At 36.5% G+C, this 21,033-nt stretch overlaps 1 protein-coding gene across 5 annotated transcripts in view; it reads left to right on the top strand.

Annotated features, from left to right (window-relative positions):
* NKAIN2 (sodium/potassium transporting ATPase interacting 2) overlaps window positions 1–21,033 on the top strand; it is a 566,015-nt gene that overhangs the window by 239,720 nt on the left and 305,262 nt on the right. For 4 of the 5 annotated variants that reach the window (XM_035320505.1, XM_035320503.1, XM_035320507.1 and 1 more), the window contains one exon: window positions 14,415–14,552. In XM_035320505.1, coding sequence (XP_035176396.1) covers window positions 14,415–14,552 — 138 coding nt within the window. Of the gene's footprint in view, window positions 1–12,927; window positions 13,003–14,414; window positions 14,553–21,033 lie in introns of those variants that run through there. The other variant, XM_035320504.1, reaches the window with a different exon arrangement.

Genomic DNA, 21,033 nt, shown 5'->3' with positions numbered 1-21,033 from the left:
TGCCCTCAAACCGCAGTCAGTGGCAATTGCATAGCAGACAATGCAGGACCTGGCCGTTTCTCCCAGATTCGTCCCATAAAATTTACCCTCCCAAGTTTCAACAATTGGTAATTAGGAGACATCTTAGACCAAAGACTGTGGCCAGACCATCATTTTTATCCCTTATCAATGACCATCATTTTTATCCCTTATCAATTTTCCATAAAGTTGTGTATTTTTATTTTTTATTATTTTTTTTTTATTTTTCTGCCTAGATTGCAAAAGCCTGTGGCAATATCTTTTGTAGTTTCATTATTCAAATTTTGGAAAAAAAAAAAATCCTTTTCTGGGGGTGGGTAGTTTCACCTTTTCTTATATCATTCTAGCTGGTTGCCGCTATTGCTAGTATTAGGAGAAATAATAAAACATGTTCCATACTTATTTATTGATTTTAAAGACTTTTTCTTATCCTTCTCTTTACTGAATTCAAGAGTCCTAACTGGTTTAGTCTGTCCTCAGTAGAAATCTTCCATCTGGTTCTGATCTTCCCTGTGGTATATTCCTTTACTTTTTCCGTTTTATTATGTCTACTGCTGCAAGTGTGGTGTGCTCTCTGATAGCAGACTTCTCTATTTTATCACCCACTCTTTCCTATTGTTTTCTAAAGTTTGGATTTTGTTTATCATCAAGATGAAAATTTATGATAACTTTCTGGAATTATTTCATAATTTCCTTAATAGCACTAGTTAATTTAGAACAATTCATTGTATATGTTGAATATTCTTTCCCAGGGAGGTATATTATTTTGAACTTCTTGAAAATTTATTTCATCTGCCATTTTCATTTCGAATCATTCAGTGTTGTGATATCCTTTGTAACAATTTGCAGTCAATTTTAATATTATCTACCTTGCAAATTTGAATCATCAGAAAACTTTAGCACTTCCATACATAACCTCTTCTTACAACATGTTTCCTTTAAGTCCTCAGTACTGTCAAAGCTTCATAAAAGAACAGATATACGTTGGAGGTGCGGTCACTGATTCTTAACATATTTCAGCAGTTGATTTTCTCACAACAAATTATATTTATCAAAATGTTTTCTAAATCTAGCCTCTTTTAAAATAGACTGGAATATTTTCTATTCTGTTAGTGTGTTAGTCTGCTATTATCAATTTGTGCTATGAGCTATGACTTAAAGATTGAACTGATAGTCCTTCTGATGAAAAAGTTTATCTCATGCAAAAGTAACACAGGGCAATTGTAAGGAAACAATTTTTACATTTTGTATTCTCTACAGTGAAAGGCATTATCGGAATGATTTGTAAATAATGTAGATATGTTTTTCATTATAGTTCAAGTTTATAGTTCAATAGTTTATTTTATATTGTTGTGCCAAATTGCTAGTTTCAATGGATAGAAATTGCAATTTAAATGCATCAGTTGTCTTTAACAGTAGGGGCAAGTGATAGATGCACTGTATCAGGTAATCAGATCCTAACCAATTTAGAAGCAGTAACTTCACACATAACAAATGAAAACTGAATGGGAAGGTATAAAAAAAAGAAATGATGGAAAACTATACATTAATGTCTTATGAGAAACTAAGGATTAATACTCCAATAAGTCACTATTATTTATAAGCTGCTTCCTTGGATCTGTTTAACAATGTGTTGTTGATTTCTGTAATAACTGATTTAGTTCTTCCTTTGACTATCTTCTTAACAAAAATGGGAAAACAAAGATGAGTGTGTGTTGGATAATGAATTATGCATGTAGTCTACAACACAGAAAAAAAAAAAAAAAAAAAAATAGGTTGACAAGAATAGCATTTGACCAAATTTATATTTTATCATATTGACTGTTGATGGAACATTACCTGCTGTCACCTCTGGTTCCTTATCTCTTTTTGCAAGGGTAGAAGAGAAAGTCCGGTGTATATTAATAATGAAAACTAATATTTTCCTTTAGTGTTCACCTTACAAGTTGAACTGATTCAGAGAAATGAAAAACTTTTAAATAAGGTAGGAGCTTAGTAGTTAGTGAAAGTCAATGAAAGGTACAGTTTCAAGTGAGTTCATCTCCCAACAGGATTTAAGTACTGCCTGTGAGTGTTAACCTGAGGTGAAAAAAATTTGTCTGAATTCCATGGGGAATCTCTGGCAACCCAGAAAAGAATGCAGCCCGACATTTTATTCATAGTCTATCATCTGTAACAATTAATTTGATAATAATTAAAGCCTTTTAAAAGAAAAAGAGGGATGGACTGGATTCAGTTTGTTTCTTTTGTACCTGCACTGAGTCATACCAGATCTTCTGCTGGAGACAAGAGGCACATCCTTTCATAGTTTATATTAGAAATTTGGTGGAGGTTCATATCTACTTCAGAAAGTAAACAGAATTTAGTGTCCTAAATTTGGTAGATTGGACGTCACCTCTGCTTTCTAAATAGAAGTTATGAGCATGATAGTCCAGTGTCTGCTTTCCCAGTAAACCGGTGTCATTATATGGGGAAGATTTATTTGGTCAGCAGTAAGGGTTTTCAACCCATGAATGTGGTGAAACTTAGTTCTGGGCAGGGGCTGGAAGAAGAGATTTTACTGCAATTTAGTAGCATTTAATGAATCAGGGAGGGCAGTTTCTTGAAGGGGAGTGCAGCTATACAGGAAGCAATTGTTCCTACCTGAGCTTATCATGAAGCAAGAACATGAACATGATTCCAAAAATATCATAGATACTGACAGCTGTTGGCAGCTCTGGGCAGAAATCAGTCATCTGTTGACACTTTACTTAGCTGTCCACAGTACAAAGCTGTCTTTACCCTAGAGTTTTTCTTATTGACATAATTTGCTTTGCATAGTGAGATAAATTAAGGGAGATTTTGATGACTCCAGCTTTTTGTTCATATTTTCTCAGACATGCACAAGATTTATCTATTCCTCTATTCCTTTCTTCTTTTTCAGTGTAGAGCTACCTGTCAATAGCAGGACATTTTGAATGGGCATTGATCCTTTCCTTCCTTGGCTGCAATAACAGAGCAGCAGGGGCTGAGAGAGCAGAGAGAGGTTGACCCTGCTTTCTTTCTTTTTTTTTTTTTTTTTCTTTCTTTTTTTCTTTTTTTTTCTGTCTCTCACTCAGAAAGAAGGTAGTTCTCATTGTCAATGGAATTCTAATCAGTGTCATCAGGGTAGAGAGAAACCATGGGGTAAACCAGTACCCCAGTCAAAACAGTGTCATACAACACAAAGAAAGAATCAGCAGGTGCAGCATTCATTGCATAAAGGTTTGCTCCTGCTTTAAGAGAAAAGCAACACACACGATATTATCAGATTATCTTTTCTTGAGTTAAAAATACTCTCTTCAGAGAGGTCACTTTATCCACTAAGAATCACGCAGACATTTGTTGTTATGGTTATGCTATTTTTTCATATTGTTTCATTAATAACAGAAATCCACTTTTATTTTTATTTATTTTTTTAATAATTACCCTCAAATAATTGTATTAAATGTTACTGTCTAGCATGAATTAGGAATTCAGTAGGTTAGGAATTCATCATTTAAAGTAGTGAGTAATATTACAGAAAAAAAGCTCCACTACTTGATTTTTCACAACTATGTGTGACACAGCATACATTACAAAATTAAATGAACACTGTTAGCCTTCCTCTCCTAGTCTAATCCATACTAAATTGGTCAAAAACTATTATAAGCAACTCTCTTTTGACAGGGGTTGATTGTATAGATTTTTAAAATTATTTCCTTTTTTTTTTTTTTTTTTTTTTTGTATAATTTAAGGAGATCATTTACTAACAGGTCAAAGCAGTTAAAATTGCTATACTTAAGTATCTAACCTAAAATTGTTAGCTCTTTTTATTTTTTTACTTATTTATAGGCACCGTAGAAAAGTCTGGCTCTGGCAATTTAATTTCCCTTTCATAGTCTATCACAAGGCTCATGATTATTTCTTACAACAAAATGTTCAGTGCAACAAATTAGTAGATGCTGCTATGTCAGTTGGGCTGCATTCCAATTCCTGCCTTAGTGATGCTGGCTGCCTTCAGCACTGCCAGCACAATAATTATTGCTGAGTTTTCTAGACCTCATCAAACCAGCAAGGTGATCACCCCCTTGGAGCAGCTGGGGATATGAGGTATGGAAAAGTAGAAAGAAATTGCTGCAGCTCTGTACTATCATGCCAACAAGTGCCACTTGAATGATGGCAGCTATTGGCAGGGGTAGGGCTCTGCTGGAAAAGAGCTTGCAGCAGTTCTAGATGATAGCTTTTGCTGCTTCCAAGAAGAATTGCTGTGGGCACTGAAGTAAAGAAAGCAAATTGGAAGGTGGAGAAGATTTGAAGGCAAATGTAGAAGGGGAGATTATGATTTGTGACAATGGAACAATTTTTGTTTTTCTATATATGACTGGCTCTTTTATGAAGCAAAAAACTTACACAACCAACAAAATGTAAGCTGGGTAGGTTAGTTATGCAGCTTTTTCTGGCCTTCATCATGTAATTAAGGTACTGAGTAGTGTCAGTAATCTGATGTCATTCTTGTTCCAATACAGAGAAGTATAAGTAAAAGCATCTTATTTTAGGTATTTTAAAATACCGTCATCATCAAAATACCTACTGAGAGACTTCTACTGTGCATGAGTGTGTGTTTGGGATAAATAAATGCTTTAATCCAAAGCACTTAACACTAAACCTTTACACAAAATAAGAACACAATAAAACTCAGAGTTTAGCCTCAAATTAGTTGATATAAATGATCTCCACTTAGATCAGAGAAATGGTATTGACTACAGTAGAGAAACATTCATATAACAAGTTTCACTATATTCCTCTATATAGTATCTATGCTTTATTTCCTGTTTCCCCCTTTTCATTGTACAATTTAATTTTGATCCCACTACATTTTATTTTCTAGACAATCTACTTGTATGGAAATGTAATATTCTGACACTGACCTCATCACTGGAATACAGTAACACCTTTCAGAAGTTGGAATATTGTAAGCATTCATTATGTGTGTAGTCTTTTGTCAGAGCTTTGCATCTACTCTTTTCCTTTTCCTTCACATCTTTTCAGTCTTACCAGATGAAGAGTAAAGTTTTGTGACTCACCACCTCTGAAGCGGGAACTCTATTACAGTACTCTATTTTCCACTATTTGTTACATTGTAGGTTGATAAGACTTGGATGCAAATATTTCAGAAACACTATATTTAAGAGGAGGTATTTGTGTCTTAAATGGCATCCTAAAAAGGGGTCAACATACAGTATTAGAATGTTAGTCATTATGGACTAGCTTTTCTTCCATTGCATCTGTCATCAGGCCTAGGGAAGAGGAATGTCAGTCTGCCTTTTTACTTTTATTGTACAGTCTGCCTTTTTACTTTTATTGTAGTTTTAATGTTGGAACAGATGAGAATGAAACTGTAATCTGTGCTTCTTACTTATGTTACAGTCTGTGCTATCCACTTGCAGGTGATGGATTTTTTGTATTTCTTGGAATAACCTATGAGAATACCCCATTCTCTTAACAATAAAATTACTCACCCTTAGAATAGAAGTATCCACTATTTTCTTGTGGAACTGGGCTGTAGACAATAATCAGCATTCCCCAGCTGTGGCTGAATTTAAAGGTGCTGGACCTGGGTCACTAGGCATCTGGAAGATGAAATCTGAGACCTTGTACTTGTCCCTGAGACTGGTGCAGACAGCAGATGACAGGTGTGATTCTTGAGGTGGCCATGTTGCAGAGAAGAATGCCTTCAACACTGCTTGGAGTTCTCTAAGGACTAATGACTTTATGCACAGGTAATAAGAAAAGTTTAGCTGCTACAGACTTTTCAGACTATAACTGACATCAATTATCTCTCTTCCATAAAGTTGTCTGCATAGTTTAAATGTCAGTTTTCAGGTTATGCCAGGGCATGAAAATCTAGTAGATGCCTCACATTTTCTATATAGCAATAATGAATATTCTAGCAGGACCATCATATGGGAGAGACTTCTGTAAGGTCAGACAAAGTCAGCCTCCTGCTTATCCAGGTTTAGCTGTGGAATAAGTTACTACAAAGCAATAGTGCCTTCTTTAGTGCTGTCTTTATCTCATCTTGCTTTGTGGGCACTCTTGTGTGTCTGAATACACATAAAACTACCATAGTGACTCTAGACTGGCTATTTTTACTTGAGGTAGTACTCTGATACCAAATCCCCTGCTGCCATTATTATCACATCACTCAGTCCTGTTGAGATAGTCGGTGATCCCTGCCAATATCCCTCAAAATTAGTAGTCTAATGAGGTTTTTTATAGGGGTGCTGAAAATAAGTAGCGAGTAATGTTTTGTTGCTGTAAGAAGGGGATTTTTTCCAGGTATTTGGACACATTCTATTTTTGGCTGAAGAAATGCACACACAGGATAGTTTCACTATCTCAAGTAGTGATACTCTAGATATATCCTCTTGTTGACTTCAAATCAGGATTATCAAAATTTTGTTGAGTTTACAAATCTTAGAAATTAGTCGTATCTTTGTGATTGAAAGTGAGACCTGTTTTATTGCCAAATATTTCCATAAAGACAGAAACAATTTTAAAGTATTAGATAAGGATAATCTTTCAGAATGCTCTCTGAATGCTTGATTTTGCCTTCAGGCTTTACTGCAGGCAAATTGATATTGTGCAATTATAAAATATTATTAACGCTTAATTCAGAAGTGGATTTTTTAAATTATTATTATTATTATTTTGTCCAAAACTGGCTGAAGACTTCTCATCAGTGTCAGTAAAATTGGATTTTGTCACCTTAAGAATGAGATGGGGAGTTGGGGTCTTGATGGTCCTGCCAGAAGGTTGCAAAGAAGGGAGAAGAAAGAATGGGGTCAGGGTAGAGGACCAGAAGAGAACCCTGAGAGATCAGACTTGATTTTCCCGTTGTCCATGGCAGAATGGAAGATGTGATCAAGCACATTCACAGTGTTTAGACCTCTTCTCACCAGTGATCACTAACACATCTGTTGTGATCTGTCCTTTGGCCACAGTCACAGCTAGACTGGCTCTGAAGAACTTCAATGTAAGCAGAATAGTCATCAAGGTCATGACAATGCTAATGACCTACACAACTTTTGTACCACGTAGCCACATGAAGTCTACAATACAGAGCACTGCCTGTAGTAAACACTAGGTTCCCAGTATATGTAAGTGGTTTGGTTAATCCTTAAGACTATCTAAAGCTTGTACCAGTAAACTGGCCCAGCTTTCTCAACAGGGTGCTGGAGCTGGAGCTCGAGCAGGCAGTATGTTGCTATACTGCCACCATGTCTGAGCTGGCATTCAAGAAGCCTGTCACATGTGTTGGCTCTGTGCTCTCTGGTTTGAGAAGCACTCTGAGAAGAGGAAGCCCTCATATCTCTGTCCCTGTAATACAGACCTGCATTCACCAGTTCTGTAAACATCCTGAAAGCAAAAATCACCAACACAGATAGAAGGACTGAATTCTTCAGTAAATTGTCTTCGGTGTCTAAGCAGGTCTAAGCAGATATTTTAAACAGTCCTTATATGTTCTATCTTCTGTGACTAATACATTGTTAATGGATATATTTTGGTGCAACTTATATGATTTTTATTACTTCCTAAAAAAACATATGGGCAGGTTTCCCAAAATGCTTATTGCACTCTTAGCTCGGACCTGACATCTAAATAGTTTGTGTTCTAACATCATCTTTGTTTTAAGGTAAAAGTGAACCTCATAACTTGACCTGCTCTATGAGTTTCAGTGTGAACCATATTTGTGCACATTCAATCATTATCTTTTGTTTTAAGTGGAGCACAAATATGTCTTACTAAAATGTTTCCCAACTTTTAGTACAAATGTTCATGAACAGGAAACAAAATATTTTACAGGATTTAAAACTCTCAGCACCTCTGAATTATCGTTCCTAAAGTTTATCCTGTAGCTGAATTAAAAACGTCATGATATTTAGCCTTATGGCTAGAACAGTTTACATGTGATTGATTTTTCAATTTTTTTGTCGTGCATATAAAAGGATGTTGTTCTAATACATACACACAAAAATTTTCTGTAACATGATGTTAAAATTTATCTAAATTATGGCATGAACTTAAAAGCTCAGCCTGTTCAAGGTAGTCATTGAGATCAAGTCAAGTTACAGGCCTGTAATAAAACTTTGCTATGAAGACAGTGAATGAGCTGAAATACTATTCTGGTTTCAATAGTATTGAAATCTCCTATATCTCACATATTCTGAATTGTTGTTGTTGTTTTAAGTTATTAGCAAAGGTGAATTTGGTATTGTACAATAAAAGGCCTACAGACATTTGAGACAATTATGTCTACAAGCTGTATGTAATTATATAAAATGTTTCTATATTTGCTCCAGATTTCAAAATTTTACATCTTAAGTACAGCATTGTTACTTAATCACACTTTTGTCATAATTTTACTAATATGGTTTCTATAAGATTATACAGTAATTTTAGGGAAGAGTACTTAAAAGAAAAAAAAAAAAGGAACAAAAAAAATATCAGTCAGTGTAAAATTAGAGACTTACCCAATTTACTTTTGATCATTTATCTCTTTCATGGCTATTGGTGTTCCATATTTTGCTTGGAGCATTTGTTTTGTAAGAATAAAACTTGTTAATCAAATATTTGGCAGAATTTTTTTTTTTTTTTTTTTTTTTTTTCCCCACCTGTTCACACAGAGGGTAACTCTTTTAGGGAAGTACTTGGAAGACAGTACTTGGAAGACTACTTGGAAGACAGGGAACTTGGAAGACAGGGATTTGATTTTGTTATTGTTCAAGTCACTGGTTCTCCACGTATGTATGGTGGAGTCTAAATGCTTATAAATCATGAATTTAATACCCTGAAGATATGTTCAGTGCACAGTAAATCAGTTTTATTTAAACCAACTGTCAGTTTCACCAGCTCAGCTTTAGCTAGATTCTTTCTTATTTTCATGTCATGAGTATTAACAACTGAAGTGTTATTTAGATAACAGTTCTGCTTCTTATAACTGCATAACCAGAAACCTACTGTAGAGAGCTTGTATTTACCTTTTTATTATTATTATTTAATATGATGATTATTACTATGTTCAGTTAGAGAAGTCAGTAGTCTTCGAATACTCTCTGTACCCGTGGAGAGCCCTGTTGTCCTCAGTAGGTCACTGCAGAAATCCACTTGTATACAGTATGATGGAGGGATGTGGTCCTATACAGGATTTTTTTAAAAAATGATTACCTTGTTATCAGGTACAGTGAAGGCCTATTCCTTCTCTCAGCAGTATCAGACAGATTAAGGCCAGGGACTTAGTACTGTATATTTGATTCCTTTAAGGACAAGTGGAAGCTAATTCCTTGTTGATTTTTACGTGAATTATCTGCATTTGTCTTGTTTTTTTTATTTAATGTGCTGAGAACACCATTGTGTCCATACCTCTTGTCAGAACTTCATTTTAGTTTTGACTACCTTCCCTCAAATATGTATATACATATTTTCTTTCCCTGCTCTCTTGCCATGAAAGACTTGACTTATATGCATATGCACATTTGCAGATATATGTATTTCGTAGGGACTTTACCTTGAAAATGTTATTCTGGTTTTGCTCAGTAAGTCTAGTGAATTAATTGCGTAACCAGGTCCTCTATCTCAGGATACAATCAGAATAATATCGGGAAATTTTGATGAATATCTAATTGAACCTCTCTAAGGAATGGTGCAAAGTGTGCTTTCTGCCTCAAAATAATGGAAGTACACGGGAGAGCTATCTGGGGACATTGTGTGTGGTTCAGTTAGGCTTTAACATTACAATGCTCTTGTAATACATGGGCCCAAAGTACTTGTATTTATTGGGCTTTTTTTAACTTTAGATGCCATACAACAAAGAACTTAGAATCACCGCAAAACTGTATGTCTAACTCAACAACACAAGCAAATGATGAGAAGCTGTGCACATCTAATGCAACGCAGTTGAGATGAGGAGACTGAAGGAGTTACTGATTACGGCATAATTTCAGTAGCTCGTTCTTTACCTGCACCAGTCATGAGATAAAGCACCGTTTTGTGGTTCTTCTTCACCAGGAGTTAAGCTAAAACTCTTTTCATCCATTGGGGTGAGAGCCTGGCACCATGATTCAGCTGGCAAAACCATCAATTGAGTGAGATCCTGCCCCAGGCCCTAGCATTCTGTGTGCCTCTGAGCTGTGTGCACTGTTCAGGAGAACTCGCTGGCAGGAACCATGCAGACCTGCTTGTGTGCATGTGTGCCTGAGCGTACTTTAATTGATATCAATGCAAACTTCTAAATCTATATCATTGTGAAGTAGTGATGGTTGAGTTTCTTCTCAAGGAGCTCTCTGAGGAAAAACATTTAGTCATTTTCCCTTTTGGAGTTTGTGTTATAAATCATCTTTTGACTGGTTTCTCCTTTGCGGTTCCTGACTGAAATTTTACTCCAATTACTTTAAGAATTGTCTCAAAATGGTTTTCTTTATCCTCTGGAAATTCAATTCTTTAGATCCCTCAGGGTCAGTAACGCTGTTAACCTATTAACAACCAGCTTCTGACAAGAATCTGGAAACAGTTTGAGCTATTCCAACTTGACAGCATACAGGCTGATTCTATTTTACATACATTTTAAAAATAGTTAGCAGAAGTCTGGAAAAAGTAATGCATTAGTAGAAATGGTTCACTGTAATTATGCTTAGCTCTTCTGTAATTTATTGGTGATTAGATAAAATAATGTCAATGATATTTTATGTATTTGGAAGCCTAGGATGATTTGGTGGATGTTTATTTTCTAACATGAGGAACTGAGACTCCATAACCCTATGTTTTGGGTTCCTTATATTATTAAAATGGAATTGAATTACTTTTTTGTTTGTTTGTTTGTTTGTTTGTTTGTTTGTTTGTTTTCTTCCCATAGTCTAGTTTTTCATCCAAGCATCCTCTTTCCTGTTATCATTTTAAGCACTGGATTCCAGAACAACAAGAAAGAAAGCGGGCCATTCTCTCTATTCCCAGACTTTAAATATGAGTATTTCTTTCACAGTTCTTTCCTCTTTCTTTGAAGCATTCTTGAAACATAATTAAACATTGGCAGTTGGTGGATCTCATTTGGAGAAGCAAGTAAAGCTGTTTAAACATTTTTTTAAAAAGTTTTTAAAGTAAAAAAGTCCTTTCAAAAGGAGGTCTATATTTTTGATTGCTGTGTGAGGAAATCATTCAAGATTCTGGCATCTGTGGAAGAGGAGGAAGCCACGTAATCCTGTTTTTAATAGATTTTGTCAGTACTTTGTCCTACTTTTCCCCTTTTAGAAACACAAAAATAGATAGACCCAATGACATTTTTTTTGAGTAACTGCGTGTCATAAGTCCATATTTTTTTGTTTGTTTGTTTTTTGTTTTTTGTTTTTTTTTTTCCCCTCCACCTTCATCTCTTCAGGCAGTGAGAATAAAGATCTAGCTCTGTCCTATACTTGCCATTTGATAAATCTGTGATGCATCTTGCTGTGGTAGTCTGATCTTCTAAGGAACAGTAGCTGCATTTCAGCAGCATTTTATCTCTGTGCAGCCTACCAGAACACTGCTGTTTCACATCTCCAGCAGTCCCAACATGCAGCTGATGCTTTGGAATGACAGGATCAAGTCTAATAGTCTGCCTATGGCAAGCATGAGGTAGATACACAGACACAGAGATGGTGCAGACTCATTTCCTTGTTTTGCGTAGCTGATATTTACCACCTGCTTTGCATGCCCTGTTTTCCATCAGCAGGACACAATATATATGGGAAGACAGGCTGCTCCAGTAGGTGCCCTTGTTTGACATTTCAACATGACCACAATCTAAGGGGAATGGTTGCTTAGTTCAGAAGCAATTGCTGGCCATCAAAAACAAAACAAAACAAAACAAACAGAGAAACAAAACAACAACAACAAACAAACAAACAAACACACACACAAAAAAAGCAGTGGCATGTGGGGAGTGCAGATTTCACACAGAACAGTCATTTTTCTAATACAATCTCATAAATAAGTTTTCATCAAACTACTTTGTCTCTCACTAAAAAACAAAATGGAACAAAACAAAACATGCTTGATGCATGATAATGCAGCTTCCTTTTAACCTAAACTTGAAGCAGAATTATTTGGCTTTCTACTATTTTATATAGTTAACTACCACACTGCAATTTTCCTCTATAGTCGGCATCCTTAGCTGTATGATTTCCTACTGGTTGAATGATTTGCCTCATCCCTAGTATTTTTTTGCTTGCTGAATCCCTACTGTTACTGTACTAGATGCTTATACAGTCTAGACTTTTTTTTTTTTTTTTTGCTACTGCCTTACTGTTCTTATTTACTCTTTGTTCAACTGATGAAAATAAGAGCTCTTTGCTCAGAGTGAACATTTTCCCATTGTTACCTGTTTAACAGTGCTTAAGGTGTAGCAGGTCTTTTGCTGATACAGCTAATGGACTTCACACAGACCTCTGCAACACTGTTTTATGCTGCATGTTGGTCTTTTCTATATAAATGACTATGTTAATAGTCAAGGAAATATTTTTTAATGATAAACTTCTAAGCATAGGGAGAGGAGGATTTCATGAAGTTCATAATTTGAAGCTCAGCCCTCCTTTTATTTCTTTTCTTTTTCAACATTTTCACCATTGGAATATAATGTCCTGGAATTCTGTGAACTGTTCTATGAAGTTGCGTTGCTAGAGACAGGTGTAGGATAGCACAAATCAGTTCATTAAGATCTCGGACAGTGTAAAACCAGGATCTCTTTGTGTCAATAAAACTGTAATATAAAATGCTAGGTAAAATAACAAGACTGGTTATAAGCTGGATGCACTGTATGAAAGGAATCTTTTTTTTAGAGAGGAATTGAGTGATCTACATTAATCCCTGAACTTTCAAATGGGCCTGAAATTGAAAATGACATGTCTTCCCCCGGGTTATTTTGAGAATCCCTATCCTAAAGTGCAACATATGCCAGTAAGCGTTATATAATTAACATTCTACATTTGTACTGCTGGTGCAAGTGTAGGCTGTCTTTTCAATGGCAAGCCTTAGTTAGTTTCAAAAAGAAAATGCTGGTGTGACAGTGGACTCCAGCATGAAAGTTAAAAAACTCTCCCATAGCTATATCATTCATGAACAGTGGCAACAAGTAGTTAATTATTTATTTAGTATTTGATTTCAGAAGGTGTTATCTTTTAAATGCGTGGAGAGTATAACGGATACATCTAAATCAATTAATCCACTGTGTACTATAAACTGAGTAAATAGTCCCCTGTTATTTAATGAAACTTTATAAAGAAACAGTCTTGTTTTTTATTTCTTTTGTGTGTTTTATTATGAATATGATTATTATATACATTTTCATGAAACTCACCTGCTCATTTCTGTTTAGTAAAATTGTTGGAATAGTACCAAAGAAACTACTTACTCTTTCTGTTTATATTCACTTTAACATTGCTTTCTACTCTTCACACCAGTATTGCTCAGATCAAAACACATCATTCTGCCTGTATATTGGTGTGCAGTGCTATATTTTGCTATAATGTCTGAACACAACTTAAGGAACACCTGTTATTTGAATTCGGAAATGATTCCTACCAAGGGTATTAGAAATGCAGCTTTTCTACTTTCTGATCTATCTGTTTGGAATGGTATTACTTGAAAACAACCTTCAACAGACGAAGATTGTACCATAATTCTTTTTGTTTTTTTTTTAAAAAAAAATAATATCGAGAGTCTTGGTTAATAGCTTATACTTGAGTTGTTTGTGACAGTGGGAGGAGGTGAACTAGAGTCATTATCAATAGAATCAGGTCAAAGTGTTGTATGATTTTGTATACAAGTAAAAGCCCATTGACAGGATAACTAGAGACAGAGGAGTGGGCCGGGGGGGGGGGGGGAGGGAGGAGGAAGTGGGGTAATAATAAAAGCAAAGAGAGAGGAGTAGGCTGAAGGATGGTATTTGTCATTGGAAGCAAAGTAGCGGAGAAGAGGTCATAAACCCAGCACTTATTTTCAACACCAGTACATTACACATTTCAGCACCCTAGGACATTATAACATTTGCTGGTGTAAATAACAAAAAGGTTTATGTTTCTCCACTTGTAAACGTAACATCGTACTGAACAGTTTAGTATCTTGATAGAATTGGCCACATGAATATTTTAGCCAGCTGAATATAACTCAGTAAACTGTTAGTAAGAAATTCAGCTTTCATTAAAACAAGAAAGTGAAACATTGCAAACTCACTTCACTGTACTGCTGACTGAAGTATGTATGTGTATATAAACTCAGGACAATAACCTTGACTAGGGGATGGGGCAATGTCCTTATAGATGTTTTTTGGTGTGTTGTAACCTATATATTTTTTTGCTTTTTAATTACAGGTTTCTGTGCTCGAGAGGCAGATATTTGACTTCCTTGGTTATCAGTGGGCACCCATCTTGGCAAATTTTATACACATTATTGTAGTCATACTTGGCTTATTTGGAACCATCCAGTATAGACCTCGTTACATAACAGGAGTGAGTATTTCATTTTATTTATTTATTTTGATGTGCATGTTAAAAAATAATAATAATAAAAAAAATCCAAACTGCTTATAAAAGAAATAGAAATCTTATTTTGGTTTCACTTCTGTAGTATTTTACATTCACTCATTACACTTCTGAGACACCTGCAGGAATTAAATAGTAACCACCTGCAACAGTTGAAAGTCAACAGGAAAATGTGGGCTTTGAAGAAGTGAATAGTTTTCCTAGATGCACCAGATCTCCACAACAGATCCATCATTCATTATAGTTATTCATTACTGTTATTATCCATCATTGGTGGAGTGCCTACCTGCTATGTGTATTCATCCTAGAAATTATAATACAAGTTCAAAAATAAAGTATAAGAGTATGATAATAAATGTGTTTATGATATTTAAAGACTGAGGGGTCCAGGATAAAAAATAAGGATTTGGATCTTTATATTTTTAATCCATTTCTTTTCTTATTCAGCCTCTCACACACCGACTCACTGGTATAATACAGTATTACTGAAATCCTCATTTCATCAGCTGTGTTGTTGTTGTTGTTTTCCCTGATGTACAGTTCTATAAAGACAGGACAAAAAAAAAAAAAAAAAAAAAAATAAAAGCTTTTACTCAGAACACCTTTTGTTAGACATAGATTTGTATAACAATATTTCTATCCAAATTGACTGTTTTATTACAGTTAAGGCTTGTAATATGCTTCGGAGACAGACAACAGCCCAAAAGAGTTGCTTGTGTGCTATTATATTTTCATGACAATGAATAAGAGTTAAGTCCACTGAATCCATACCCACTTCTGCAAAGTCTGTCTCCTGTTACAGTGTTCTGTCATATAACAGTCATCACTCAGGAGACTGAAAGGTTTCTCTTTTACCCTGTGCTACCATCCATAGTCCAGTAGTGTGACATTAACGGCAATACATTAATATTTGTGTCTGTGTTTCTATTTCCATGATGTGCTATATGCAGAAAATGTGTGCCCACAACTACAATGTATTCATGCATACCCGTGTAAATTAATGTGATCAAAACCGTAGATTACCAACACTGAAAAAAAAAAATAAAAAAAATGCAAGTCTGAAATATTTTGAGTGTTTACTGGAGTTTTCTTCCATTTCTAATGCTATGACTAGTCCAAAATACTTGAAAATAAACAAAATAAAATAAAAAAATTAAAAAAAAAAAAGATCAAGCAAGTGCCAGTTAAGCATAAACAACAAAAATACCATCCTAAAACTATTCTAAGGCAAATGAGGATAAAATATGCTAAAGGAGAAAAAAAAAAAAAAAAAAAAAGCTAGATTTAAATGCCCTTTTCAACAGGAGTACAGAAAATTAATTGCTACAATGATGAGTACACTGTGAATGGGGAGGAATACCAGCCTTATAAATAGGTACTGCTCACATGTGTTTCTGGATGCTGCCATTTGTATCACACCATCCTACTGATTTTCACACCTATCTTTTCTTAGAGCTCCCCCCTCACTATGTAGCCTATCTGGTTTTGTGAGTTTCTCTCCCTGCATCTTGTCATGGAATTGTACAGAACTGATCTAAAATCAATTTGTTTGTCTTGCTCAGATTTTATAATAGAAACCTGAATCTGCTATCTATCACGGGCTGATTAGGTAAGGAAACAATGACGAAACTTTCATTCCTTATTAGTCAGCTCAACAGATGACTAATTTGATTGTTTTCATTACTGCTACTCTCTTTGGATATTATCTTAAAGTCATGATGAAGGAAATTTAACCGATCATTTGCAGGAAGAGTTAATGGGACTGCATCCTTTTTTTTCATTTCTAATGGGCCCTGAATAGGCACCTTGTTGAAACTGGACAAAACTCAGTGGCATCATCTGACATGAAGAATAAAGTTATGAATTCAAAGGCAAGAAGAAATATTAAGACAACAGCTTTTAAACCTACAAAGATGTAGCTATGAGGTTTTCCAGTGAGTGGATACAAAAACTAAGACTTCAAGTGATTCTGCAAGGGTCTATCTGCCTAGAGTGGACCCTGTAGGACCTGTAATCCACAGTCACATTAGTACCTTGAGTAAAGATTACATCAATAATACTACAATAAAATTCCTCTTTCACTGTGCATGCTTCTAAAGGATATCACAAAAATATCTTCCAGGGATTGTGAATCATAGGTTAAAGAGGGCAGGGAGGTTTTAGGGTCAGATTTCAAGAAATGATTCAGCAGCTTAGGGAGAAGAGGAAATAAGTTTTACACAGATGAGACACCACAAGTGAAAGAATGTCCTTGAACTTAGAAGAGTCACAGGGAAGTTTAGAATTGGGTGAGAAGGGAATAGATGACTGTGTGGTTTCAGGCCTTAGAAAATAGTTCAAATAGCTTGGGATGCAGAAGTTTTGGTGTATGAGGAGGACTGGAAAATGAAATTTAATAAAACTAGAGGGGTTAATCTTAATACAGGTTTGGGGAGAACACATTTGTTTTTATTTATAAACCTAAACCATTAACCAGTATGCCACCGATTGATTCAGGAGGTAAAACATATCTTCTAAAGATGGGAATAAGCATCTAGATAGAAATAGCTTTTCAAAATATAATAATTAAGTAAACTTCTGTATGTGTAAATTATAATGATAATCTAGTTTATCTAATGATAAAAGAACACTATAACACTAACACTTAAAAGAATACTAACAGCACTATGCTGAAACTTAGAGATAGGGATTTCAGTACGAACAAAGGTTAGCCAGTGGAATGACTGAGACTAAAATGCGTTTTTTAGCAGTGTTGTAATACGATTGGGCAATGCAAATTCCTGAGGGGTGTGAGAAAAAAATGTCACCAAGGCATCTGACGTAAACCAACCAAAGGGATATTCCATACTATATGATGTGACACTCAGCAATAAAAGGTGGAAAAAGGAAGAAGAAGGGGAGGGGTGGGCTCTCGTTGCAAAAACGTCTGTCCTCCTCCTGAACACCGGCTACATGCACTGAGGCCCTTCTTCAAGGACGTGGTCAAGCATCGCTCATTTGTGGGAAGTAGAGAGTAATTTCTTTCCTCTGCACTTACCCACAGCCTTTACTTGTTTTGTTTTGTTGCTTTTTTTTTTTTTTCCCCTTTGCCTTTTTTCCCTTTAGTTAAATTGTTTAATTAATAATAATATTTCCCTAATAATTATTTTCCCTTTAATTAAATTATCCTTATCTCAACCCGTGAGCTGTTTTTTCCTTTACTTCTTCCCCTCCTCATCTAAGGAGGTGAAGTGAGAGAGCAGTTGTGGTGTTCAGCTGTCTAGCACGGTAAAACCACCACAAGGGATAATACCAATGCAAATTACTAAGGGTTGTGGAAACAAGTGGTGCTCTTCACCAGAGTAGGGCTCTGACTGGAGGCTCAGTTTTTGCCAGTTCCTCTATAGAGGGATTCCAGCTGTGCTGAGATGCTCAGCACATATTCCTCACTCTACTATGTGTTGAAAGAAAAAAAGGAAATGGCACAGAATGAACTGTTCTGATTCCTGGTTCATGGAAAAGCTTAGTAATCACATTCTACTGTTTTCTTAACATTCCTAGAAAACATTCTCAGAATGCATAAGAAGGACTGAAAACCCCATTTCTGTTGAGTGTCACTGTCGTCTTCAAACAGAGGAATCCACCTGACCAGTGAAGCACACCCTGTGGTACTCCAGTGCCAGAGTGGTAGCACTGTAAATATAAGTACTTTGTTTATTCACTGCTGTTCAAAGAAGATAACGTAGCGTGGCAGTGACATAAACAGATAAAAACTTTGAAATTAATTATGGAATATAAGAATTTCAGGAAAGTCATGTCTGGTGTGTTACAATGGACAGTTACAGTCTCTTCAGAAGGGATAGGTGGGGCAGGCGAGGTGAGGGGGTGGCCCTCTATGTAACAGAGGCACTGGACTGTATGGAACCTGTTGGTGACAATGCAGTTGAGAGCCTCTGGGTAAGGATTAAGGGACAAGCAAATAAAGGGGATGTAGTTGTGGGAGTCTACCATAGACCATGCAGCCAGGATGAGGACACCAATGAATTATTCTTTAAGGAACTGAGAGAGACTTATAGATTAGTTTTCCTTGTCCTTGCTTCAGCCTTCTAGATGTCAGCTGGAAACATCACAGAGCTGAGACAAACAGGTCCAGGAAATTTCTGAAGCACCTTGATGACAACTTCTTGATAGAGGTACTATGAGAGCCAACTAGGAAAGGTGCCCTCCTAGATCTGTTGCTTGTAAACAGGGAGAGCCTTGTGGGTGAAGTGGTGATATGTGGTTGCTTTGGCCATAGTGTCCATGAAGTAGTTGAGTTTAAAATGTTTGGTGATAGGAGGAAAACTGCCACCAAAACTTCAACACTGGACTGGGGGAGAGCAGACTTCAGACTACTCATGGAACTAGTTAGTGAGGTCTCCTGGGAAACTGTTTTTAAAGATATTGGGGTCCTACAGTGCTGGTTGTTTTTTTAGTACAACCTCCTAAGAGCACAGGAACAGGTAATTCCAAAATGTTGGAAGTCAAACAGGAGGGGCAGAAGGCCAGCCTGACTGAGCAGGGATCTTCTTCCATAGCTTAAGCAGAAAAAGACAGTGTATGGTCTCTGGAAGCAAGGTCAGGTGACATGGGAGGACTACAGGGATGCTGCTCACCTTTTCAGGGAGAGAGTATGTGTGGATAAGGCTCAATTGGAGTTAAAGCTGGCCAGCAGTGTGGGTGACAATAAAAAGCCCTTTTTATTGTCACCTGTGTATGTTAGCAGGAAAAGGAGGACCAGAGCAAGCATTGGTCTGATACTTGATGAGGATAGGCACCTAACAAACAGGGACATAGAAAAAGCAGAGATGTTTAATGCATTTTTCACATCTGTCTTCAACACTAGTGATGGGCTCTGGCACCCCAGCTTCCCTAAATTCAAGGACCATGACTGCAGGAGTGACAAACTCCCAGTCAACCCCTAACTTATGTGGGATTTGCTGCTCCATCTGGATGCATATAAATCCATGAGTCCTGATGGTATTTTGGTGGTTTTACCTTGCTAAGCAGCTAACCACAACGGCTCTCTCACTCCCCCTCCTCAGAAGAGGAAGAGAAGAAGAAAAAGAAAGAAACAACTCACAAGTTGAGATAAGGATAATTTAATTAAAGGAAAAATAATCGTTAAGGGAAAATTATTATTAATAGGTAATTTAACTGAAGGGAAAATGAAAAACAAACAAACAAACAAAAAGGCTGTTTGGAAGCACAGAGGAAAAGAATTACTCTCTACTTCCCACCAATGAGTGATGCTTGACCACCTCATTGAAGCAGGACCTGAACACGCATAGTGGTTGTTCAGGAGGACATTTTCATGAGAGCCCACTCTCCTTCTTTTTCCCACCTTTTACTGCTGAGTGTGACATCATATAGTATGGAATATCCCTTTGGTTGGTTTAGGTCAGCTGCCCTGGCAATGTTCCTTCCTTGCTTTTTGCCCACCCCCAGCCTGCTGGCTCTGGGGGGCTGGAGGGAGTCCTGATGCTGTGCCAGTATTGCTTGAAAGTAAACACAACACTGGTGTGATAACAATGCTGTTCAAGCTACAAGTTCAAGCACTTTATGGGCTGCTGCAGGGAAAGTTAACTCCATCCCTGCCAGGGGTACTCAGGGGTACTCAGAGAGCTGGCTAGTATTCATCCCAGAGCTGGCTGATGTCATTGTGGGACCTGAAGGACAACACAGTCATTGGTAACAGCCAACATGAGTTCACAAGGGGAAGGTCAATTTTAATAAACTTGATTTCATTTTACAACAAGATCACCCATCTAGTTGACCAAAGGAAGCCAGTTGATGTAATCTTTCTGGATTTCAGTAAATCTTTCAATACTGTCTCTCTCAGTATCCGGCTGGACAAAATGACCAGAATACAGTTAGATAAAAGCATAATAAGATCGGTGAACAATTGGCTGATGGGTTGGGCCTGAAGGGTTCTTGTAAATGGGGTTACATTGGGATGGCAACCATAGTAGTCCTCAGGGCTCCATTTTAGTACCACTCCTCTTCAATGTTTTCATAAACAATTTGGATGTAAGACTTGAAGGTTTTTTGAGCAAGTTTGTGCATGATATGAAATTGGGTGGAGCTTTTGACTGCATTGAGGGTGGTGAGGCCTTGCAGAGAGATCTAGAAAGGTTGGAGAGTTCAGCAATCACCAACAATATGAAGTTTAACAAGTGCCAGATTCTGCACCTGGGAAGGGGCAAACCTGGCTATATGTACAAACTGAGGGATGAGATGATGGAGACCCAGGAGTTTGACTCGATGATTTTTGTGGGGCCCTCCCAGCACGGGATATTCTATGATTCTATGAGTAGATATTTATAATTTCCACTGCTTCTTCATATTTTTTTATCTGTTATATTCTTCTAGAATTAGTTCCAAGAAAGGCAGATTTTTTAATACAATTCTGTAGATTTTATTGAGCAGT

The sequence above is a fragment of the Oxyura jamaicensis genome, chromosome 3 (genome assembly GCF_011077185.1).
Source record: "Oxyura jamaicensis isolate SHBP4307 breed ruddy duck chromosome 3, BPBGC_Ojam_1.0, whole genome shotgun sequence".
NCBI lineage: Eukaryota > Metazoa > Chordata > Aves > Anseriformes > Anatidae > Oxyura > Oxyura jamaicensis.
Note: the sequence above shows the minus strand (reverse complement) of the source record. Positions and strands in the feature narration are given on the sequence as shown.